General features: G+C 41.7%; 1 protein-coding gene across 1 annotated transcript; it reads right to left on the reverse strand.

Annotated features, from left to right (window-relative positions):
* On the reverse strand, positions 1-26,045 carry IDS (iduronate 2-sulfatase). Its single transcript, XM_081277389.1, has 9 exons — positions 25,523-26,045; positions 24,729-24,865; positions 23,916-24,093; positions 20,916-21,004; positions 16,174-16,374; positions 14,416-14,586; positions 9,557-9,683; positions 5,923-6,096; positions 1-2,701 (listed from the first exon to the last, which is right to left on the reverse strand). Exons 1-9 carry the CDS (start codon positions 25,626-25,628, stop codon positions 2,229-2,231), a joined length of 1,656 nt encoding a protein of 551 aa, XP_081133515.1. The 5' UTR covers positions 25,629-26,045; the 3' UTR covers positions 1-2,228.
* Between the last annotated feature and the right edge of the window lie 667 nt (positions 26,046-26,712).

A 26,712-nucleotide genomic window follows, 5' to 3' on the forward strand; every position in this document is an offset into this window, starting at 1 on the left:
TACTTGGGAAAGAGGGGAGAAGGACTGAGGCAATGGTGATGGAAGTGGAGAGGAAGAGACCACTGTGAACTCACTACTTACTCTACGCCTAAACCAAACATACTTTGCTCACCTCCTGACAAGTCTTTGTGGGAAAGTTCAGGATAAAGAAATTTCTCGCAGGAGTAACTCACCAACAGCCAGCAATCCAGCTCAAATCTAGAGATAATCCAGGACAGCTCTGTTCAACTGAACCTTCAGCCATGATGGAAATGCTCTAGATCTGTGGTTAGCAAGCACTTGAAATATGGTATGGCTGGGAATCTTCTTTTTAACTTTTATTTCATTTAAATTAAATTATATTTAAATAGCCACATGCGCCTAGTGGCTACCAAGTGGACAGCACAGTTCAGCTTAGGACTCATCAAGAGGAGAATTTGGAGATTTTTTATACTAAAACTGTGCTTCAGGAAATCAGTAAGAAAAATGAAGCGTACATATTGTAGCCAACCAGGAGCTACAAATGGATATGAAATGAGAACCTAAATTAAAACTTATCATGACAACTGTAAAGTAGGAGATAGAGCTAAATACACTGCAAATATGTCAAGAGGATTTCTAGACTATATCATAAAAGTTAGTACACACGAAGAGAGCAATAAAAAAGACAAATAATGAGAAAGAAAAAGCTGAGGAAAACCATCTACAAAAGCTGAAGCTTCCAAAGGAGAGTGAAATTCTGGAATTGGGAGAGATAAATAGGACCCTTTACTCCTTAAATAAAAATTGTTGCCTAAGTCACTCAACTGCGTAGAAGATCACTATGTTATATACATTTCTATCATAAGCTAATTAGTTAAAAATGCCTTTAAAATTTCAATAATTTTAATATAATATCTTGTCATTTTGGTCACAATTCAATGCACCACAGTAACTTAATCTAATTTGCTATATTTTATTTCACATTTACCTTGAAACACTGAGTGAGCCATTTGTAAAGAGAAAATTACTAAAATTACTCATTTTGATACAAGACAGACTATTTTAGATATTTACTGAGAAAGATGTTGTTTTGATGACTTCTGATATTTTATCAGCCTCATAATGTTATAAATACAACTTGTAAATATTCTATTCAAGATAATATGGACTAAGCTTAACTATTACTTGCCTTTCTGGTTATTTTCTTATTTAGGAAATATGGAACTATATTCTGGGGGGAGTTGAAAATTACTTACTATATACTAATGAAAAGTTTTTACAATCCTCAAAATAACTCAGAATTTAACAAAATTTAACAAATTTAAGAAAACTGCTGTTTCCTTTAATAAGTTATTAAACATAGAATGTTTCCTGCCACCTACATAAATGGACATCTGTAATCAATTATACCTAAATAAGAACATTCAAATGAGTCCGAGTCAAACCATGGATGTAGTTATAACTTTAAATATTTTCACTGTAAATAACAGACTTCTAATAGATGGCCACTAAGTTTAAAGGTCATATTATTTGCTAACAAATTATTATTGGATCGAGAAAACATCTCAAAAGTTTTAACTTAATTTCCCATGAATTTCACATCTCTAATCTACTAAGCATTGTTTTTTATTTGATTTAAAAATAACACATTAATAACTTGATGCATATTTTATCTTTGGAATTTGAAACCTTGTGGTCTTAGAAAATTGAAAATAGACTTTAAGGTACTGGCTTCTAGAATTAGTATTTAACTTTATAATTGAGAAAGAAATGTGAATTGTATATTAAAATAAATATATTTTTAATATACTGGTAAACCTAAGATATGTTATTAAAGTATCAGGAATTTAGAGTAGAACTTAATTTGATATATGGTTACTTTTTGAAATGTACTAAATTCCACAAATAATTATTTCTTGATTATATATATGTTACTATTTGGTTAGTACGGTATTGGTATAAAAAAGTATGACATAATTTTGGTTTGTTCATTTTGTACTTATTAAATGACTATACTATGGACTTTTTAAACAAGAGAAAAAGGCTCAGCCCAGCCCCAACCTAATTAACAATTACAAATTAATAAAGACTAAATGAAAAGGATTGGCTGTCACATCCTCTTGGGCCAAATGGTTGATGCATGTTTTGATTACCTCATACTCTGGTTCCTTCCAATATTATGGGTAATGACAAAATAACAACCTCTAATGCCTCCTCTCACCAGCTCAAGAGGAGCATGTTACATTTGCCCTCCATTGTGGCAAAACTCAAGGCATCAATGATTGAGCAAATTCTCCATGTTGGGAGTCATTATATATATTGTGATCCTCTAATGGATCAGAATCCACAAAATACAGTTCCCCTGCATGGATATCAGAAAAATTAGCCATAAATTCATCAGGATTGAAGCCAACCCATATAGTATACCTATAGTCTATGGTACGTATGGAGTAGCCCATGATCTTTATATCTTTTAAACTTGGCTTGTCAGAATTCCACTGAGGGGAATCTGCAGGCCGGGGGTACTGGCTATAAGCAATCAACTCACGGGGGTTACTGCGGAGATATGGATCATTTTCTACATCATGGAATCGAAAATGCTTCAGAAGGTTCTGGCCTTCTCTACATAGCTCAACATGAAATGAAGGAACAGGGCAATGAGGCGGAACCTGTAGTCCTGCAAGTGCAGCCAGCGTGGGGAAGAGAGACACAAGTTCCACAAGGTCCATGGTTTGCCTGCCTGAAACAGAAAATGACACAGCTGAATTTGTTACATTATAGAAGCCTGCCACACCAGACTGGATGAGTTAAGGAACCTGTCTAGACTCCACATGTTTTCTATTTGCTTGTATGTTTGTTTTCAACATTTATTTTTAGCAAAAGAAGTGTAGAAACACCACCAACTCAGCACCTCACCCTCCACTACATACTCATCCAATAAAACATCAAGATGCAAAATTGGTCCTCAGCCTATTGGCACTTTAGAAAACTATATGACTTTGAAACCACTAGTGTAATAACTGGATTCTGGCCAGCTTCATCAATTTAAGCTCTAACTATTGGGTAAAAGTTTATGATGGAATAGAATATTTCAAGTTTCACAATGGCACCCCACAGAGCGCCCTTTTCTGAATGACTTTTTGATCCATCTTTCCTTTTTTTCCCATCTTTTCTTTTAATATGGTAAAGTACACAAAACATGAAGTTTATTATCATATCTACTTTTTAATGGACAGTTCAGTGACAATAAGTATATTCATATTGATGCATCATGATCACCACCATCATCTCCAAAATTTCTTTCATTTTACACATCAGAAACTCATCTCCACTGAACAGCAGCTCCCCATTTCTCCACTCCCAGAAACTTGCGACCCTCATTCTACTTTCTATCTCTGTGAATTTCTCTACTCTAAATATTGCATATTAGTGGGATCATATACTATTTGCTCCCTTGTGTCTGGATTATTTCACTTTAAGAATAATGTCCTCAAGGTTCATCCATGCTCTATCATATGTTGGAATTTCCTTCATTCTCAAAGCTAAATAATATTTCACTGAAGGTATAATACCACATTGTGTATGTCCACCCATTTGTCAATGGACACAGGTTTCTCCCACTTTTGGGCTATTTTGAATAGTGCTGCTATGAATACTCTTGTCCAAATTTTTATTTGAATACCCTGTGTTCAATTGTGCAGTATATATATTTAGGTGTGGAACTGCTTCGTCATATGGTAATTCTGTTTAACTTTTTGTGGACCATACCATTTTACATTCCTGCTGCTAATACACAAGTGTTCCAATTTCTCAACATCCTCACCAATGCCTTGTGTTTTATATTTTTTATTATTATTCTCAATGGCAATCCAAAAACATGAGAAGATATTACATCCACCTTTAAAATTTAAATCCTACACTTATCTTTACATCTTACATTGATTCCTGTTAAAACTGATCTTGGTTTGTACTATCATTCTGGCATTTTGGATAGTTAAGAGATTGTTTAATAATACCTAATTTCATTTTCTAGATACTTGATTTGTATGTAAAATAAAAAGAAAAAAGAAGTTTTTTAAAAAAGATACTTTACAATGGCAAAATTTGGCTGCTGCTACCATCACCTTAAGCAAGTGACCAAAGTGAACATCACTAACAATGGCACAAGTTGCCATAAGATTCCCCTCACTGTGATAACAGAATTCAACATCACATGTATATAGTACTCTGATAAAAAATATTCACTATGAGAAAACAAAGAGACAAATCTAGTGTGTGGGACACTGTACAGGACAAACTTCCCTGGATGCTTGTCAAAAAGGGAGGAATCAGATCACTAAAGTCCTTGTCAGCCATTGTGAGGACATGTACTTGTGAGATCACAGGAGGCTCCGGAGTAGGTCTGTAGCAAGACTTGCCATGGAATTTTTTTTGGTGGTAGGAATGGAATCCAGGATCCAGGGCCTCACTGCATGCAAGGCAAGAGTCCTACCACTGAGCTACAGCCCCATCCCCTGTCTTGAGTTTGAAATGGATCACTTAGGGTGTTCTGAGAAGGAAACACTCTAGAGGATCAATAGCACAAGGAAGGAGACCCTTCAGCAAGCAGCTGCTGGTGGCAGAGGAGATGATGAGAAGCAGAAAGGAACAGATTCTGAATGAAGAGTGGTGGGCTTGCTGATGGACTGCAGATCACATATGGAATATGAGAGAAAGAAAGATTAAGAAGATTCTGTAATTTTTGTGGTCATTTCCTGAAAAGAGTGTCAAAGGCAAGGCTTAAAGTGAAAGAGCTAGATGTTCAACTCCAGGGATGAAAGACTAGCCAAGTAGAACAGGCTATTGGACATGAAATTTACAGTTCAGAGAAAAGATACAGGTTAGTGATAAAATCTGGAGATAAGATGGATGATGGCACATTTGTACATGAAATTACAACTTGGTGATTATCTCCCAACAAAGGTTTCAAGAAAGAGTCTTACCTGTAAGAATATTTCTCCCAGCAAACAAAGGGCTAAAGTCGTAACTGGAAATTGTTTAACCTTTCAGTGAAGGGAAAAAAGATAGAGTATGCATTGCCCAAAAATTAAGTGTGCAGGAAATAAAATCAGGCAGTATAATTAGCAAACTCCACAGTCCAGAAAGTCCAGAATAATGAATCCCAAGATAAATTGAAATAGGAATCAATATAAAGTACAAGGCTTAGATGCTAAAGATGGATTAAATATGTAAGTCCCAAAATGGGGAGCCTGGATTAGCACAGTTTATGAAAAAAAAAAACACTCCAAAAAGAGCATATAAGACTAGCATGGCATCTGAAGTGCATGATTTACCTCTGAAATGCACCAGGTAGATTAAGTCATGATAAAACGCACAGGAACTCACACAAATCACCCCATATGGGCAGAAAGGATATCTGGTTTCAAAGCTTTGAAGAACTGGCACTTAAAAGCCCAAGTCAGTTTGCCCTTCACTATTGCGTGACACAAAGCAGAATCACCCAGTAAATTTTACAGATCCAATGGTTAACTAGGTCAATGAGCTGCAAAAGGGAAAATACTCCCCTTAAAAAGGGTTGAGTCCATGACAAAAGTATACAGGTTAAGGATACCACTTATCTGTTTGGGGGACAGCCCCTTCTATGCTCTGTAGCATGCTGTTGCCACCTTACAACAGCCCTCCCTACCTTGGGAGGGCTACTGCTCCTTTGCCCTACCTCCTTCCAAGGCCCCTCATGGACAGAAGCCATACTTTTCAGTTCTGGCTCTACCAATCCTCCCTTACCCACAGCATGAGAGATGTTCAGGAACCACATGCAGACTAAACAATATTGAGAAGGAATTCTAACATACACCAGAAGTGGGGACTATGTGAGCCTGCAGCCTATAATTCTATGAGGTGGTTCACATGTAAACTAAAGACACTCTTAGCTAGGCAATATCACTCCTGTATATACTATACCTGGCTCCATCAGTTCTGTGGTGGAATCAAAAGGATCAAGGTAAGGGAAAAACTTCTCTCCTGCCTTTGGTAGCAAAGCTGTCCTTCCAGGAACGTAGAACATCAGGGGCACACGAGTAGTGACATCAAAATTGCTGTATTTGGCCCATTCTCCATGTTCACCAAGGGCCCACCCTAGATTATAAAAAGCACAGAATGACAGGAAATTAATAATCAGATCAAAACTTATATACTTTAGCCACCATTTCAATTCCTGTTGTAAAGGCCAAAAGAACTAAAACCTCATCACCTCAAGGAAATTCCTCTAGAATTACCACAAAAAAGATGATTTCACCTGATGCTGCTTTATTCAAAGTCAAACATACATCCTCAATGATGAAACATTTAAAAAGGAAAAATATATATTAAATTCCCAAGGTAAAATATCTTCTTTTAATCAGGAATTAACAAATACACCCATATTGGGCTTTGCAGAACCAGTGGGCCCCAAGCAGACAAGTCCCAACTGCCAAGACAGGCTTTTTTTTTTTTTTTTAATGCTGAGGATGTAACACAGGGCCTCATGTGCTCTATCAATCAGCTACATCACTAGCAGTTCATTCTTCACTATATGGAGACCCTGAAAGACAGAGTGTCACCATTTCCCTGTCCTATGTTCATCTATCTCTTGACTCATAACCCCAGAAACTCAGGTTTACACATCTGGGAAGTGCAAAATTTGAGGCTATGGTACTGTGGTATAAGACAAGGATACCTTGCACATTTCTTAAGACATACCATATGTGAAGAAAAGCAAACCTTTAGTTTTGAATCCTTAACCCTGATTAAAAACCATCCTTAAAACTTATTTAAAATACCCTTGTAGAAAATAGTTTACATATTCCAAATTGGAAATTCCCTATCTTTTTAATATAAAACTTTTTTAAGAATTATTATTTTTTTCAGAGCATTGCTGCTCCATCTTTTTTTTTAAATTTTTTTAATATTTATTTTCTAGTTTTCGGCAGACACAACATCTTTGTATGTGGTGCTGAGGATCGAACCCGGGCCACACACATGCCAGGAGAGTGCGCTACCGCTTGAGCCACATCCCCAGCCCAATATATAAAACTTTTTTGTACTATCTTTTTTGATACAAAAACTGTTCATGATATAGACTGTTCATGAAGTATTTACAAAACAACCAAAGACACTGAAAGTGGCTATGAGTGGATTCAATAAAGCATTGGAATGATTCTGTATTTTATCCATCATAGCTATATCTGCTAAACTTTCCCAGAGGATGGTACAGAGTCCAGCACAAAAACTCACTGACTCAATCTACAGATGATATTGGGGCTACAAATTACAGAATAGGGCTGGAACATGTTCTGAGTCAACAGTGCTCTCCTAGAAAACCCAGAATTGAAAAGAACCTTTCATGTATCAGTAATCAAAGCAGACTTCATGTCTGTTATAAATGCTCAAGGTTTCTAAGCATGTAAGATAGTTGGAGGATTGGCCTGCTCTCCCTCCTTCTCTCTGGCCAACAGTGCTGAGGTTAGGTAGGGATTTTCAAGTACTCTAAAGGAGGTCAATGAGAATCAGTTTCCATAGTCCATGAGCTCAGTGAGCTGGGTGAGGGCCAGCGCTATACCTCCACATGTCCACTTTCTCTAGGAAGACAAGGTAGCCTTGACCCATGAGGCCTGGTGACTTGGTCAGTTATCAGCAGGCTCCTAGGACACCAACTTGCAGGTTATATTGGCAGAAACTTAAGAATATGAGGTCCAAGAAGCCTTTGGGACAGGAAAGTGAGGGGTCCCAGCAATGGGACCTCAGGAGTTACCTCCTTGAAGTCTAACTGGGGTACACACAGCAGTCCTAAAGGTACACCAGCCAAGTTCTCTGTGGCATCCCCAAATATGGGGACTCAGAGCCCACAGGCCTATTGGCCATGATAGGCTGTCTAGCACCATGCATGGACAACCCCCTAGCCCACCAAGCACAGGGTCTGGTACTTGACAAATACTCAATGGATAGCTATGGACTGCCTAACTGCAAGAACACATTGCTCAGTCTTGTGCTGGGTTTCTTTCTGGTCTGCTATAGCCAGGAGCAAATATTTGAGAAAGGAGAACACAAGCCTGTGAGAGTCCCAAGGGTTCATCTCGACACCAAGAAGAAGAAACTAAGGACCTTGAAAAGCAACTGAGAAGGCTTCTGGCTCTTTCCCCAGAAGCCTTGCATGAGGGCAAGGCAGTAAAAGCCAGCCCAAAAATTATGAGCTAGATGGGAGCCGGTTCATTCTCATGCTCAGACCTGCCAGTTCCTGATTAGATGTGCAGAAACCATCATGTTTTACCAGTTCTCTGGCGGTTCTGATGCAGTATATCCCAGGAAGGCACACTGAGGTGGGTTACTATAATCAACTGCAACTGCCTCAGAGCAAAGAGTATGTCTGAGTAAGCTAGGCACTGAGAAGTGGGGTAAGAAGTGGATGACAGAGCATTAGGAATATGTGAACAATGATGGCATTTCTGTATATAATACAACACTAGAGACCTTTACAAAGGAAAAGTCAGGCCTGAGAGATGACAGGGAGAATTTTCTGTGACAAAGTTAAGTAGGAAAAATGTTTTAAAAAGTTCATATAACAGTAAACATAGTATAATCAACTATGTCTTATGATATGTTACATGTTACATACATACACATATCCCCATATATGTATGTGTACAAGGTACACATCGGAACTCCTGTTTAGTCCTGGGAAGGTAGCATAACAGGATAGGGCATTCTGGCCCTGTATTATATTCTTCGTATCCTTTTTTCTTTATGAGAACATACTATGATTTACTACTGTATCATTGCATATTTGATGATATGGAAGAACCATCTTTCTTTTTCTACGTATGATAATGGTATTATGGTTACACTTAAAGAGGCAATGCTTTTTTTTTAGAAATAGTGATTAGAAAACAGAATCATCTAGGATTTGTTTCAAAAAATTCAGTGTTAGAAGGAGTAAGGAGGAGATGAACAAGACTGTCACTAGTAGAAAATGTGGAAGCTGTTGTTTTATTTTCCACTCTTGGGCATGCTGAAAAATTTTCATATTAAAGAGCACATTTTTCAAATTAAAGAGCATTTCTATATTTGGAAAAAGTAGGAAACAACCTTAGGAGATATAAACAGTTGAGAAGCCTGGTCTCTTGACGGAAAGGGTAGTAGGGATGGGGTGAGACATATCAAAACCAGCCATATCTGAGGGCTTTGTTGTGTTCTGCCAAGACTATTCTGGATTCTCTTCCACCCCCACCCCCCAACAAAAACCCTAAAAGTCCTCCAACCCTCAAGGTTAGCAATGGTTATTAGAAGAGCTTTCCCACAAATGGAAGGTTCTTGCTGAGTGCATAAAGCAAAAGTTACTACAGGCCCCCCCACACCTGCCTCCACCTCCAAGTATCAAAGATGGAGGTCCCAGGACTAATAATCTGATCATAAAGCACCCAAGAACCTGGACTCAGGGTACTGCAGATCCACACACACACAAAAAAAGAACATGACCATGTATATGGAATTTTAAAAAGCATGTTTCACAGGAAAGCTGAGATGCTTTGAGTGACTCATCAGGGCATTTCAAAATGCTTACCATGATCAGAGGTAAACACAATGATCGTATTGTTGGCTAGCTGAAGATCATCCAAAGTACTCAAAAGGTGGCCAACCTGTGTATCCAAATAGGAAACAGAGGCAAAATAGCTCTGGCGAATTTTCCGCTGCAAATAAAATAAACAAAAATAAATCAATAATGAAAGTGAGTGTAATTTTAATTGCTGTGGCATACACAGAGATAATATCCACCTGAGCATCTCTCTCAATCCCAATTCCTCTGTTGATGCTCTCATTTTAAAAAATAGCACTCCCTTTCCTACTTTCTGCATCCCCTCACCCACTGAGTCAACACGATCTGCAGATCCAAAGATTCATTTCTAAGTGAACTAGCTTTCATTTTAGCACACAGATCATGGAAGATGGATGCCATTTACTACTCCTTTCTGTGTCCCTCACATATTCTGGTGGGTCCCAGGAGATCCATCAACTGGATGGCTTAAGAAAGCATAAATGGATTGGCTCCAAGCTCTGGAGGCTAGAAAGCTGATATCAAGGGGTAGAGAGGGCCATGTCTGCCTGAAAGTTCTAGAGGAGGATTAGGCCTCTTTCTAGTTCTGGTTCTAATTTCAGTGTATCTGCTAGGAGTCATAATTTAACCCACAACAACAGTCCTGAGTCAGTGTTCTGACCACTTTCACACCCAGCAAGAGATGGCAATTGCTTATCTCTGTGCCATGACTTTCATGTGTTGCTCATTTCTCCAAAATTCTCATCAGGCAAGAGAAGAGCAACTGAAGAACAAGAAAGGAGTAGCCACAGTCCCTGAACCCAGGAGAAACTTTAGGGACAGCTATGTCATACCCTGAAGTAAAGGAGCCATCAGCCCCTCCTAGGCCAGCTCGCCTTCAGCTTTGTTAATAAGTGTTAATGTTAATGAAAAAGATGAATCCCCCTTTGCATGGGAGCTGCTGACTTATCAGATCAGCCACAGCCTCTTTTGCACATATGGTCCCTATCTTATCATCTGGACCTGTCAGCTTCTTGTCATTGCTAAGTTAGAACAGTCATGAGCCTTTCCCTAATCTCTACTTGTGATGAAGAGAACAGATACACATCTAGCCTTCTAGAAGAATTAATCTGAATCCTGGCCTATTTATACATTCTAGTAGACAGTCTTCAGTCTGTAACTTGGAGAACTATAGTCCTCCTGGAGACCAGAGACACCAGTCAGGATGTCTCTGACTTATATAAGGGTACTCCCTCCTTCCTCTCCTGGTCCCTTGAGATTAGGCAATAAATAAACCGGCATGGTTCTCAACTCTATTGAGCCATGTGACCAGTGAAAAATAATTACACATACATTATTGGTGGGGCCCAGGGCTGACCAAGGACAATGAGTGTTCAAGTGTGCTTGGAAAATTAGGGAAGGCTTCAGAGAGGATTTCACATTGCAGAAGAGTAGCTGCTATCAGACAAATAGGGGTAGGATGTTCTAAGCAGGGGCTGCAGGATGTGGAATCATGACAAAGCAGAGAATCCTAAGGGCTGAAGAATAACTGGGAGGGCAGAGGGAGGCAAGTTACACTGAAAAAGTAGGCCAGGACCAGATGAAATGGACCTAGCAGGTCCCTCCAAGTAGCCGAAGTCCCAGGCTGCAGGCCAAGGGAAGGAATCACTGGGGTCTTTCAAGGTGAGGAGATGACACAATTTGAGCTGCAGGTTAATAAGAGTACAAATAAAACTACTGTCCAGAGTACAAATTCCAGTGGCTTTAGACAAACATCACTAGATAACTGTTGGACACCTAAGAAGTACTCAACAATTTGATGAGTGAACAAAACATTGCAAGACCCAGACCAGAAAGATGTACCGAAAGATCCAGAGAACTGGTAGATTTGAGAGGAAATTGGGGAGATCAAGCAGATGTGGAGGAGGGGAAGAAGCAGGGAAGAAGCAGGGAAGAGGAAGGAGATGAGAAATCCAAGGGTGACTCTAGAGTTCACATTCAGCTAGTGGCATGATTCACAGGCATGTGATGAGCAGGGAGATATAAGAGGAAGAAGAGACAGACCACGGTGGTGGCCTGACCACATGGAAATCTATGCAGCTGAGGTCTCCACAGTAACCTGCCTGAGAATGGCTCTCAAAGATGGGTGGACATGCAAGTCTGAAAATCAGAAGCAAGACCTGGGCTGGAGGGGTATTTCTGGGAGTCATCTGTCAGCAGGTCTGAGATGAGCTAGGCAGATAAGAAGGGGAAGAACAGAGGGGAACTTAGACCGACCCTGGATGACAGCATGTAAGTGGGGGGAAACAGAAACAGGGGCCTGCCATGGAGACTGGAGCAGAGGGGGTCCAGGAGGGCTGGCAAGGATGCCCAGGAGATGAAAACTTCCAGAAGACATGAGGCTGGTCAACGATGAGAAAATAGCATGGAGCTCAAGTAAGGTCAAGAACAACAAGGATGGATCTTATTTACTAACAAGGTCAGCGACCACTCAGGTGAGAGAACTTAGTGTGTTGGGAAGGCAGAAGTCCAAGCAGATAAAAAGAACAAATGCACAGGAAGCCATGGACACAGGTAGAATAGACCACTCCTTACTCTTGCTCAAAGAGCAGGTGAGTGGGGGGAGGGGGCAAAAAGGGAGAGAGAAAGCAGGAAAAGAGGAGAAATAGGCAGATGCAAAGGAGAAGGTACTTTTTAAAGATGTGAGTGACATGAGCAGACATAGAGGCTGCAGGGAAAGATAATGGGAAGGGAAAACTCACTGAACACGGGAAAGAAGCCAAGTAGAGAGCTCACATGGGCAGCTGAGTGTGTTGCTGCCTCATGGCTTCATGGATTCTCTCCAGCAGCCCTCATTATGGACTGTCTCATGATCAGAATACTACATGTGAGACAAGGATGAATGGAAAAGAGTGCTAAGGGGCTGGCAAGAACAGTAAGTGGCGAGCTATTGGGCCTTAGCAATTCAGGGAAGAAAAAAAGCCAAGAGGCCACCTAGACAGAGTGGACAAGGAAGAGTCCACACTCCGGCAATCCTTGGAGGTGTGCAGGGAGCTGCAGGTTGAAGGGGTCATGGTATGGTGACCAAGAAGGAGCAGGCCTGGGAGATGTCAAACACCTGAGGACACTGGCTCACATAGGGCTGAGTAAGAGGGTTGGAGCTGACGAGAGCATAGAATTGAGAGGCTCAAGAGAGAAGTGAGACAGGGCTTAGACATGAACATCCAAAGCTTCAGGTCCTGAGAATATCAGGGTTCACTCTGGGTCACGCTCTCTGCTACCTGTCCAACAGACACAGGTATAAAGAAGGGAGTTGAAAAACTTCAAAGAGAACTCATCATGTAATTGGTACTGTCCTAGATGCTTCCACATGTACCCTTTAGTTCTCTCTGAAAACGTCCTTAGTTGGCATTATTGCAGAAAACCTTCATCCATCATGTTTCCATTTTACAGATAAAGAAACTGAGGCTCAGAGAAATAAAGTAACTCTGCAGAGTTCATGCAACTGGTATGAGGTAGAAAGGGAATTTGAACTCACACTGTTTGGAACTAACAAAACCAACCATGTGGTTTTAGTTACACTTCTCTGGGGTGACCTAGTTCCACGTGATGCTAACGATGCAGTGAGGCCAGTGTCATTTCTCTGCCTTTAGTCTCCTCACCTGACAACAGAAGGGACAGACACCACTGGATTCCCATATGGGCCAAAGCAGATGGCCAAAACAAATGTCAATACCCATCCTAGCACCAAGTATTTATCCCGACACCCAGTCCATTGCAAAGTCCATTTTAAGTGACTGTCACTAATAAGGCTTCCAGACATAGACTCAGAGCTGCAATTTAAGCCACCTCATTATCAGAACCCAGAATGCAAAATTAGAAAATAAACAAACTGTCAAATTTGTTGCTTTACAAACTTTCACCACTTGCTAATAAGGAAACTCAGGAATCAAACAGATTTGAGGAGCATATACCCCTTACCCCTCAAACTCTGGCTGTGCAAACTCAGGAGTCACATGGATGACTCTGAGTGCATCAGAATCACTGATATGCCTTTTGAGGAAATGTATATTTTGGGGCTCCATCTCCAGCTTCCAATTCTGTCCCAAAAATCTTATATCCAACAAGCCTACTAGGAAATTCTGATGCAGGTGTTTCAGGAAACACACTTTGAAAACATTGCCATTTTCCTTCCATTCACTATAGCCTACCCATCTCAGCATTCATGTAATAAAGGAAGGGCTCTACATGGAAGATTCTGGAAAGATTTGTTGGTCAGCATGTCTTTTGCACTCACGTGGGAGAAATGGTGGATAATCAGTCAGCATGATAATTCTAATTTTGTGGCTATTCTTCCCCCAATCATGGCAAAGGGATACCAGACATCATAGCTGGACAGCACTGGCCATGATGGCACCCAGTCACCTCTGTGCTAAGACCTAGTTAACCCAGTCAAATTGAGAGTGACAGGTGCCAATACAGTCTTTCCCACAGAGGAAACCTCCAGTACCAGCAAAGTGAGCATTCTGAGCTGCTCAAGAGTTGCCCATATCCTACAATTGGAGAATTGTAACTCACATTAAACAGCATCTTCCATGAGTTAGGGACATTGAACCAGACTCCTTCCTCTCCCCCATCCCTCCTGTAGCAAGTCACCAAATCTCTGGATTCTCCCTTCTCTGAAAGTTTAAACACTGGCCAAGAGACTCTTGATTCACCCAGTACTGTCCATGTCCTACAGAACACGCCCCACCCAGCACTTGGCACAACACCATGCATAAAAGTTCTTAATAAAACATTATAAATGGAGTAGTGGATGTTGTACTGAAGAAATTGGATTGACCAATGACATAAGTGCCTGATACATTCTGGAAATATGTCTTTGGTACCTGAAAATCCACAGGAATTGGGCCATAGGGTATACTGATGTTTAAGGCTTGGACGTCTTCCCGCTGCCTGATGTCCATCCACGGGTTGTAGGCTACAGGAGGTAGGCCATCGGGGACCTGGGGATCAGGAGCCAGGGTGATGTTCTCCAAGGGGTACAACTTCTGAAATTCCTTTGGGAAAAACAAACACAGAGCCACAAGGTTGTCACTCTGTTGGCAATGGCACAAGGCTGTGGCTCTTCAGGTGTTTATGTGGCCTTTTCTCTAAGCCTGAGATGTATTTACATCATGGCTTACTAATGACCCCCAGGTACTCATTCCCCTCCTGAAGTCAGGCCTTAGGTCACCCTCATGAGATGCAAAAAGCAATGAAATCATGCAACTTTTATTTCCTAGGGAACAAGCAATGGTATATCTCTTCCATCATGTGGGCAGATGCCCTTCTGTTTCGGTCCTATCTCACTTCCAACCCATGAAAGTGTGCTGAGGTGTTCTGGGTTCTCCAAACCACTCTCAGGCCCAATAATTCATTACAACTCACAGGACTCAACATATAGTCACACCCACCACTATGGTGTATTACCATATACAATCAGCAAAGAGAAAAAGCTCATGAGGAAAAATCTGGAGGAAAACAATAACAAGTTTCTAGAGTCCTCTCCCCCAAAAGTCACACAGAATGCACCTTCTTGTCCCAATAATGAGGTGTGTGACAACATGCATAAAATGCTACCAGAAAGGGAAGTCTATTAAAGCCTCAGCACCCAGTGTGGTTTGGGCCTGATCACATAGGCACTCTCAACCTGGAACACACCAAAAGTCTGGGCTCCCAAAAGGAAACCAAGGGTTCAGCATATACCTTAATGTTTGCCTAAACAGTTTAGGCATAGTAAGCCACACTTATGAGTTCTGGAAATGGTGGCAACACTCCCAAAATCAAAGTTCCTAAATGCCTACCAAGGGCCAGCCTTATAAGCAGGTCTTTCAAAGGCTCATGGCTAGGATAGCTTTGAGAACTCCTTTCTGCAAAGCAGCAGAAGAGGCAAGTCTCTTAATTCTATCAAGAGGGTTGGTAGTTCCTGACAGGAAGGCATGATACCCTAGGCCAGTCAAAACAAGATACCTGCAACATCAAAGAATATACCTTCTGGTCTCTACTCTCATTACAAGTGAGGGGCTGTCTTTGTGAAGTCAAAAAAGCTGAGCTGCTCAGGCCCAAGGAAAACACAATAAATAAAACTGAAAAAGATTATTAAAAGGAAATTACTACATGCTCTAAGTGATTGGATTTGAGGCAACAGGATTTGAGGTTCCAACAAGCAATGCAGTGGTTATAGGATCTGACAGGCTCATGGGGGTAGAAGAAAAGGGAGTTGGTGAAGAGAGCTTCAAATTCCCTGGAACTGTGTCCTGAGGACTATCCCTTATTATAGGTTTTTAGTGGCTTTGGCTCAGTTATCTATGATCATAATCCCACCCAACATTTGAACATTGAGTTCAATGAAAGGAAATAAAATCCTCCAGTGGAGAGAAGTAGAAAGCCAAATATTTCTTGTAAGATCCTTACATGTTCTAAGACTACTTGTCCTTGAGATCTGACTCCTGTCTTCACTCCACAATGCATTCTAGGTAGCTACTATCAGGCATCCCTGGTAACTGGGGATGGCAGGATGTAGCCAGCTTCACTACACAAATCCCTTCCTCAACAAATAGCAAAGTTGTAGTAGCTGCTAGATCAGCCCTCAGCCAGCTCTTCACCTTGGGGTATCTGAAGGGGATGTGTGGCTTATGGTACCCAACAGCCAGGAAGAAAGGACTGCCAGTTGTTTTCATCTTTTCCAACAATCGTATGGCTTGCTCAGTGCTCTGTTTGTCAGGCAAGGTGCCCTCGGGCACATCCACTATATCCACAGGACAAAGCAGGTTGGCATGAAGTTCTCCGTCTTGTCCCCTACATGTCTTTCAAAACAAAATTATGTAACATCAGATTTTTAAATACAAGAAACAGAAATCATGAAGGTTACATACAGAGATTTAATGTTCATATCACCAGTCCCTTAGCTGTTAGTCAAACAGAGTGAAGAGGCATATCAGAAGTAGAACTAAACCAGAGAGGTAACTCTTTTCCGGGCAGGAGCCAGAAATCCACAGCACTTAAGCTTCTTACTGCTATTTCTCTATCTCCAAGCCATAACTCATTATAAAAAAAAAAAAGTAAACTAATTATAGGAAAAATTCTATATCCAACTCAACAATGAAAAGTAAATAAGCCAATTAAAAATGGGCAAAGGACTCTAATAGACATATTTCCAAAACAATATGCAAATGGCTAACAGCACATGGAAATATGATTAACATAATTAGTCATTAGGGTAATGCAAATGAAAACCACAATGAGATACCACTTTACCCACAAGGATGGCAATAAGTTTTAAAAACAGAAAATAGCAAGTTTTGGCAAAGATTTAGAGAAACTGAAACCCTCATACATTGCTGACAGAAGTAGACAATGGTACAGCCGCTTTGAAAGATAGTTTGTCAATAATTCCTCAAACATCAGAGAAATGCAAATCAAAACCACCCTAAGATACCATCTCACTCCAGTAAGATTGGCAGCCATTATGAAGCCAAACAACAACAAGTGCTGGCGAGGATGTGGGGAAAAGGGTACACTTGTACACTGCTGGTGGGGCTGCAAAATGGTGCGGCCAATATGGAAAGCAGTATGGAGATTCCTGGGAAAGTTGGGAATGGAACCACCATTTGACCCAGCTATTGCCTTTCTTGGTCTATTCCCTGAAGACCTTAAAAGAGCGTACTACAGGGATACTGCCACATCGATGTTCATAGCAGCACAATTCACAATAGCTAGACTGTGGAACCAACCCAGATGCCCCTCAATAGATGAATGGATTAAAAAAATGTGGCATTTATACACAATGGAGTACTACGTAGCACTAAGAAATGACAAAATCATGGAATTTGCAGGGAAATGGATGGCATTAGAGCAGATTATGCTAAGTGAAGCTAGCCAATCCCTAAAAAACAAATGCCAAATGTCTTCTTTGATATAATGAGAGCAACTAAGAACAGAGCAGGGAGGAAGAGCAGGAGGAAAAGATTAACATTAAACAGAGTCATGAGGTGGGAGGGAAAGGGAAAGAAAAGGGAAATTGCATGGAAATGGAAGGAGACCCTCATTGTTATACAAAATTACATATAAGAGGTTGTGAGGGGAATGGGAAAAAATAAGGAGAGAAATGAATTACAGTAGATGGGGTAGAGAAAGAAGATGGGAGGGGAGGGGAGGGGGGATAGTAGAGGATAGGAAAGGTAGCAGAATACAATAGTTACTATTATGGCATTATGTAAAAATGTGGATGTGTAACCGATGTGATTCTGCAATCTTTGTAATGTTTTGAATAACCAATAAAAAAAATATCTTACAAGAAAAAAAATAATTCCTCAAACAGTTAAACATATTTGTTATATAATCTAGCAATTCTATCCCTAAGTATATACCCAGGAAAATGTTTCTAAATGTCTGCAAAAATATGTGAATATTGATGGCAACATTATTCCTAACACCCAAAAAGTGGAAAGAACTCAAATATCCACTAAGTGATAAATGGACAAAAAAAATGTGATATTATGGAATGCTATGTACTCATATAAAGAATGGTACATACTACTATATGGTTGAACCTCAAAAACATTATGCTAAAATAAAAGAAGCTAGATATATGTGGTTACATTTTATGATTCTATTTATATTAAATGTCCAGAATAGGTAAATCTACAGAATAAGAAAGTAAATTAGTTGATGTCACAGGCCAGAGATTGGTATGAAATATGGAGGATCTGGTAATGGGAACAGAGTTTGTTTCAGGGGTAATGAAAATGATCTAAAATTGATTTGATTAACAACTGCACAACTTTGTAGATACACTAAAAAAACAAGAGTTAAAAGAGACAGTTTTTATATCATCTTCTGAGAAGTCTCTGTTCAGGTCCTTGGCCCACTTATTGATTAGGTTATTTATTTATTTATTTATTTTTTTTTTTTGGTGCTTAGCTTTTTGAGTTCTTTATAGATCCTAGAGATTAGTGCTCTATCTGATGATGTAGGCTCTCTATTCACCTCACAGGTTGTTTCTTTTGCTGAGAAGAAACCTTTTAGTTTGAATCCATCCCATTTATTGATTCTTGCTTTTAATTTTTGTACTATAGGAGTCTTATTAAGGAAGTTGGGGCCTAATACCACATGATGAAGATTAAGGCCTTCTTTTTCTTCTATTAGATGCAGAGTCTCTGGTTTAATTCCTAGGTCCTTGATCCACATTGAGTTGAGTTTTGTGCATGGTGAGAGATAGGGGTTTAATTTCATTTTGTTGCATATGGATTTCCAGTTTTCACAGCACCATTTGTTGAAGAGGCTATTTTTTTCTCCAACATATGTTCTTGGTGCCTTTGTCTAATATAAGATAATTGTAATTTTGTGAGTAAGTCTCTGTGTCCTCTATTCTGTACCAATGGTCTACCAGTCTGTTTTAGTGCCAATACTATGCTGTTTTTGTTATTATTGTTCTGAAGTATAGCTTAAGGTCTTGTATAGTGATGCCACCTGCTACACTCTTCCTGCTAAGGATTGCTTTAGCTATTCTGGGTCTCTTATTTTTCCAGATGCATTTCATGATTGCCTTTTCTATTTCTATGAGGAATGCCATTTGGATTTTGATTGGAATTGCATTAAATCTGTATAGTGCTTTTGGTAGTATGGTCATTTTGATAATATTAATTCTGCCTATCCGAGAGCAAGGTAGATCTTTCCATCTTCTAAGGTCTTCTTTGATTTCTTTCTTTAGGGTACTATAGTTTACACTGTATAGCTCTTTCACCTCTTTTGTTAGATTGATTCCCAAGTATTTTTTTTTTTCAGGCTATTGTAAATGGGGTAGTTTTCCTCATTTCCCTTTCAGAGGCTTTGTCACTGATATACAGAAATGCCTTTGGTTTATGGGTGTTGACTTTATGTTTTTTATTTTTTTAAATATTTTTTAGTTGTAGATGGACACGATAACTTTATTTTTATTTATTTATTTTTATGTAGTGCTGAGGATAGAACCCAGGGCCTCACATGTGCAAGGCAAGTGCTCTACCACTGAGCTACAACCCCAGCCCCAGGTGTTGATTTTATATCCTGCTACTTTGCTGAGTTCATTTACTAGTTCTAGAAGTTAGCCAATCCCCCCAAAAAAACAATTGCCGAATGTTTTCTCTGATATAAGGAGGCTGATTCATAGTGGGGTAGGGAGGAGGAGCATGGGAGGAATAGACAAACTCTAGATAGAGCAGAGGGGTGGGAGGGGAAGGGAGGGGGCCAGGGGTTAGCAAGAATGTGGAATGTGATGGACATCATTATCCAAAGTACATGTATGAAGACACGAATTGGGTGTGAACCTACTTTATATACAGAGATATGAAAAATTGTGGTATATATGTGTATTAAGGATTGTAATTCATTCCACTGTCATTTATTTTTTAAAAATCAATTAAAAGTTTAAAAAAAAACAAAAAATAAAGAGACAGTTTTTTTTTTTTTCTGTAATCCCAGCAACTCAGGACCCTAAGGCAGGGAGGGGATGGCAAATCCAAAGCCAACCTCAGTAACTTATCAAATCCCTGTCTCAAAATAAAATAAAAAGGGCTGGGGATATACCCCAGTAGTAAGGCACTCCTGGGTTCCATACCCTGTTCTGTAAAAATAAATAATATAAAATAAAAGGGACTTTTTATGGTAAAACTATCTTAAATTTCAAAGACAGAGTTAGGCTTGTGAGCAATAGGGTCCACATTAATTGGATAAGGTAACAGTTCAAGGAATTTCCATATCCTTAGCTTTACCACACACAGAATGAAACCACTTCATTTTCCAAAGCAGCCACACTGGGTACAAAGCCAAAGTCTGTTTTGATCATGACTTCCAAATCACAAAGACCCATGAGCTATGTCAGCTACTGCCCCATCTCAAAGACCCGTGTCCTTTCATACCTCTGCCCTATACATTGAGGATTCTTTTTCTTTAATGCTCTAAAATGTTAAAACCTCTATTGGATTTTTCAGCAGCTGAACACCTGCACTAGGCCCAAGACAGGCATACAGACAGCATGCCTTTGTACCTTAGGTTCCTAGAGCTCTTATCTCCTTTCTCCCTCTCATGTCTCAGTACCTTCTATAATCCTTAGCTCAGAGCCTCATCTGGAGTAAACGTCAAGGAGCAATTAAGTGAGTTTGACACACTACAGCCTAAGGTTCTACAACAAGGAGTACCAGCTTCTAGAATGAAGCCACTGCTCCCATTGGTCCTAATGCTAAAAATGCCAACTTTAGTCTCTGATAAGACATTAACATAAGTGAAACCCACAAAACTCGTGTCAAAACCAGCTTAGAAGAACAAGGAGTGCTTCCTCCCCAGACAAGTGACCCTTTCATAACCTTACCTTAGTGTTCTCATACTTCTCTGAGGAAGGATGATAAGGTGGAAAAGACCAGCTATATGGAGAATCATCACTATGATTGGAAGATATACCTTGAAGGAGGAGAAAAAGAAAGTTGTTAAATAAAATATAAAGGGTTTTTAGTGCCTCGTCTTTCAAAATTAAAATTTTGTAAAAACTGGGGAAGTAGAACTTTCCTTCTTGGACCACAGTCCCCTCTTCTGTAAAATTAAGGAACTGAGGTGAGATAAAGAGATATCCCCACCGACAAGAACTATATAGGTCTCCATTTAAATAAGGAATGTCTGACTTCCTGTCCAGAATACCTGGAGATTTGTAGTAGGCTCTGTGGAAGTGATTCACAAGGAAAAGATCAGTCAGGCTGTTACAGCAGCATAGTTCCTTAAAACCCACATTGGATCCCCTCCCCACCCTTTGTAGGAAGTAGCAGAGCAACCTCCCCACCATGAGGCAAATAGGAAAAGAGAGGCTCAGAGGTCTGTACCTTGCCCAGTGCCAATCAGACATCAAGTAAGTAAGCTAGAACTCAAACCCATTCCTTCTGACTCCAAATTCAAGTGCTCAGTTTTGAAGCACAAACCCACCCCTAAGCTTAGAAGCTTACAGTCTACCAAACAAACACCAAAGGACAGACTGACAGTTGACAAAAGTACTGAAGTGCTCTGAAAGGGAGCCCCAAGACACAGAAGTGATGTGGGTCTGGTGAAGGTTGGCAAGGAGGGCCTTTAGAAGTCAGCAAGGCTTGCAAGGGATCTGAAGGGAAGTGACACCTGTGGTGGTTATCCAGGAGGAGCAGAAAGGACATCACAGCCAAGACCATGGGAGAAAGGGCATCCCTAGCACAGGAGAACACTGGAGCTTCAACAAGGAGCACCAGAGGACACAGGACTGGAGGGCGAGGTGCTGGGTGAAGGGCCCAGTGACACAACAAGCATGGTGAAAAGAGCACACAGGAGGCTAAAAGACCTGGGGTTGAATCCTGACACTGTACCTTAGCATCTATGCCTGCTTGGGGAAACTACTTGTGCAAGCCTCAATTTCCTCCTCAGGAAATGATAAAAATATACCTTGTTTGCTACTGAGAGGATTATGCTAGAGGCCAACATAGTAAATGGCATGTACTTGGCACTCAGTGGTGGGTACTGCCATTCTTGAGCAAGCCCAATTCTAATAGAACAGGTGTTGAGAACAGACCCCATTGAAAAATGTATTTAACCATGGACCACAAGCAAGCTTTTGGGATCTAAGTTGGGCATCACATTCAGAGCCCAAAGCCAATCATAAGGAAGGAGGCCAAGCAATTCCACTCAGGCCTTTGGCCTTCCTTCCAGAAGCCCAATCTCCTGCCTCTGATGTATTTCCTTCTCTCTCCAAAAGTATAACTTCCCTCCCAGCTGCCCTTAGGCAAAGAGCATTGTGATGTGACTATCAAACTGCAGAAACTGACTGATATTGAACTTTTGACTGGAAAATATGATTCATGGAAGATTTACTTTCAAAATGGGCCTGACTTAGCCCAGCTTAATACTATCCCCAATCTGGACTAGCCAACTAGTCTCTGGGAGAAGACTGCCAAGCCTGCTAATATAACTGGTACACAGAGAAAGCCATGTTCACATTTTCACCCTGCCCCATGAAAAGTACTACGAACCCTATGGAGCTCTTGCTTTCAATTTCCTTCCATACTTACAACCTACCTACATTGGGATACTCCTCTGGGAAGGTCAAGATAGCTATAACTTCAGCTTTTTAGATAAGGATTCCAAGGCTCAAAGAGGATAAACAATTTTCCAATGTAAGCCATAAAGCTAAGAAGTAGTAGTGCTGAGACTAGAATCCAGGTGCCCAAAATCCTGTTACTAGTGCCAATAAGCAGTTCAATCTGCTTCTAGAGATGGTCATCCCAATGAAAACCTTAAAAAAAAGTGGTACAAAAAATACTACAGTATGTTAGACTGCTATGCTGTCAATAAAAATGACTTTTAGAAAACATTATGGGAAAATGTTTAAAATAACTCAGGATATAAAAATGTATATACAAGCTAAATCAGGAAAAAATAATATGCCCAAAATAAGAACATTAAAATGCAGCCTCTCTTGGGATGCCAAAATCAAAAGTGATCTATATTCTTTAGTTTACATTTTCCATTTTTGACAATCATGAATTGTTTCTACAAATAAAAATAGTTTTGTTTAGGCCCTCATCATTTTAATTTTGGCATGAGAGCCTGTGGCATTAAAGCCTGTGTTGCCAGGCATGCACGTGTATAATCCCAGCAACTCACAAGGCTGTGGCAGGAGAATCCCAAGTTCAAGGCCAGCTTCAGTAACTTAGTGAGGCCTAAGCAATTGAGTGAAACCATGTCTCAAAATAAAAACATAAATGGGCTGGTGATACAGCTCAGTGGTAAAGTGCTCCTGGGATCAATCCCCCAAACCAAAAGAGAATGAGAGAGAGAACACCAGTGTTCCAAGTCAGGACTGGCCGTCCCTGGCACTCTACAGGTTCTGGGTGGTACCTTATATTCCTACTCTGACATTGGTCACTGAGAGTGGGAAGTAGGACACAGCAAACTACAGTACCTTCACCACACAAGCAAACACAGCAGTACTATTCACAAAGAAATTCCTGAGATGTGCATGCCCCACCCATACCTTCACAGACAGGGACCTCACAGGGCAGAGGGTCAGTCCAGAGCTGAACTCACACCCAGCACTGCCACCTCCCCACCCACTGTGCCCTTCCCACCGCCAGAGGAGGCCCCAGAGCACCACCTCCAGCCTCTTAAAGGGAGCCAGACTCTTTCTACCCTCTTTTCACTTTGAGAACTGAAGCCAAGCTGAGAAGTGGTTTTTCTAGAAAGGCAGCAGTGTAAGCATCCAGGCAGAAAAGGTGTCTGCAGAGACAGCCTCATGCCCAGCAGGGGATTCCCACACTCAGCACAAAACAAGAGAACTCAGACTTTGGGCATGGAGCAGTACCAGGGTGAAAGACTTTTCCAACCGACATGGTCAGGTAGCCATTCTCCTTGAAGTACTGGGGGATGGTGGAGAAGTTTCCTGCGTGCACCCTCCAGTAGGAGTTGAAGTCATACAGGCGTGTGGTGTCAGGCCTCCTCCCAGTGAGGAAGGACACGCGGCTCGGGGCGCACACTGCTTGCTGTTAGGGAGCAGAAGCAGAGGTCAACATCATCACAGTATAATGTGTCTGCCATCTCCAGGGTAACCAAGCAACCTCCCCAGGTCCTCAGCAACAGCCTGGTGGCTGAGTCATGCAGATCTCAAAGCCACACAGTGGGATTTGGGCCTCACCCAGGTGCCAGAGATTGCATCCTCCTGGCAAGACAAGGCAGAAGTCAGCCCCTCAAACAAGCAGATGCTTGTATCTTCCAATGAGACAGTGTCCACAGTCACCCCAAGGGAGCAATATGCTTGGAGGCAGCTCCAAGAAGGGGCTCGTGGAGGAGGGCTATCATGCATGGCTAGTTGGCTGGCCCTTGCCCATGGGTAGCATTCTATAGTACCAAGCCATACCCCCTACCAGGAGAGAGCTGGCCAAGGCCCTGAGCATGTTAGGGCCAGGATACCCTCCACCCAATGAAGTGAGGCGGCCTTGAAGGCACAAGATTCCTTAAGTGGATAATCACACTTCTTGGACCACAATTTTCCAGAATATGCTTCCCTCTTTCAGGCAGGTATCTGGCACACTCAGTACCACCAAATAGTAGCTGAAGGGACCCCAACCCTCAGTGCACAAGGAGGCACACCTCCATAACTAGAAGTCTCCAGACTTACCTGGGCAAAGGCATTCTGGAAGAGGAGACTGTGGGATGCCAGCTGGTCGATATTCGGGGACCTCACTAGCTTATCCCCATAACAGCCCAGGGATGGGCGCAGGTCATCCACGATGATGAGAAGGACATTCAAAGCACCTGCACAGGAGGGAGGGGCTTAGTGATGTCATGTGCAGGGATGCTGAATCTCCTCATCCTGTGGTACTGAGAGACTCAAGCCTGGCCCCTACACCTTTATACAGCTAGGATGGGGACAATCAAGGCTGTGTCTCAGCCTGGGTTGGAGTGGGGTGTAAAGAGGAAGCCTGGATTCTGGGTAGTAGGGTTGGGCTTGGCCATAATTTCAAGCCTAGAATACAGAGAGGGGTGGGGCACAGAGTTTAAGGGGAGAAAGGATGGATGAAGGGATAGAAGGCAAGAGAGAAAGAGAAAAATGAAGGAATGTGAAGAGGGAAGGATAGAGGAAGGGAAGGAAAAGGAAGAATGTAATGACAGAGTTGGAAGGAGAGAGGAAGGTAAAAGGATGGATTAATGGAGGGATGGAACAATGGAGGAAAAAACAGAAGGATGCATAGGGGGAAGGAGGTAGAACAGTTGGATGGAGGCATGAACAGATGAAGGAAGGAAAAAAAGATGGAAGGTTAGAAGGAGTGAAAATGGGGGAGGGGGCTAAGAAATAGGAGAAAGATGGATGGTTAGAAGGAACTGTTAGGAGGGAGAGGGAGACAAGGATGGATGTGAGCCGGGAAGGAGGGAAGAATGGAAGGGAGGTGGGAGGGCGGGTGCGGAAGGCACCTGTGGCAGAGTCGGCCTGCACTGAGGCTTCGAGGATGGCGCCGATGGAGACCAGGACCAGGCCGAGCCTGAGCAGGCGCCAGCCGGGCGGAGACGGCGGCAGCATTCTGCTTCCGCGTAGCAGCTCAGGGTAGCAATGACAGTCTGAGGCTGGAAGGCGGAACTGCTGCCGCTGCTGCCACAGGTGCCTTGTTCGGAAGCAGCAAAGGCAGCGCGACGCGGGGCGCCGCGGGCCCAGAGGCCCGGGCTACCGCCGCAGTGCGAGTGCGCCTGCGCGCCTAGTCCCTGCCCCGCCCTCTGCGCAGCTGGGAGGCGCGGAGATCCCACCGAGTGATCCCGTGATCCCAGCCACAGTAGGCGGGGCCAAGGGCAGAGCCTAAGCCTCCCAGCTACCTGCTGGTTTTGCCCATCCACAGACCAGCAGACCTGTCAACACAGGCCTCAGTAGACAGCAGCTGCGAGAATCTTTGGAGGTGTTGTGAAGGTTTTGAGACTCAAATATTGTCCTCAACTAGCAATTTCCTGCCTCTCTCTGCCTTTGCTCTTGCTACGCACTTCATAAATGTCACACTTTTCCTTAGAGCCCCGCCCCAACACTGTTCTTCAATGAGGCCTTTTGAGAACCGCCTTCCTCCATCTATAAGATCCTCTTTCCTATTCTTTTGTTGAATATTTAGTAAGCAACACAAATATGTACACCAGATACTGTTGGTAGTGCTGGAGTTCTAAGTCCTGCCATTGTAGAGCTTAAAACAACAAATAAATAAACATGCAGAATGTTGGTGGGCATACCTGGTTTGGAAAAAATAAAAGTGGGGCTAAAGGGTGCTTGTTATTTTCTATGCAGTGGCCAGGCAGGGCCTCACTAGGAAAATGATATTTAAACAAAAGCTTACAGGAAAGGAGCAAGCCCCATTGTTGTCACTGGAAGGATAGTCCAAGCAGAGGGAGCAGCAATTGGGGGGAACATGCTTGCCAGTGTTAGATGGCATAGAAGCAGTAGTGGATGGCCTGGGAAAAGCAGCTGGCAGAGTGCAAAGGAGATTTTAGGAATGTGCGTCTTATGCCCCGTAGCAAAAATCATTCACTGTCTACATTGGCTGAAAGTCAGGACAGACAGTGAGCCTCTCTCTACCACACTCAGAGCTTCTGGAAAAGTGGGCCCTCCATCTTTAACTTACTTCCAATCC

This window comes from Spermophilus citellus (genome assembly GCF_964194105.1).
Source record: "Spermophilus citellus genome assembly, chromosome: X".
Classification (NCBI taxonomy): Eukaryota; Metazoa; Chordata; class Mammalia; order Rodentia; family Sciuridae; genus Spermophilus; species Spermophilus citellus.

What these genes read in the sequence shown, in the direction of transcription:
- IDS (XM_081277389.1), bottom strand. Translation starts at nt 25,628, where the DNA reads ATGCTGCCGCCGTCTCCGCCCGGCTGGCGCCTGCTCAGGCTCGGCCTG. An exon ending in CAATTCCTGTGGATTTTCAG is followed by an intron (nt 9,684 to 14,415) that starts GTACCAAAGACA and finishes TTTTATTTGCAG; the next exon opens with CGGAAAATTCGCCAGAGCTA. An exon ending in CACAGAACTGATGGAGCCAG is followed by an intron (nt 2,702 to 5,922) that starts GTATAGTATATA and finishes TTTCTGTTTCAG; the next exon opens with GCAGGCAAACCATGGACCTT.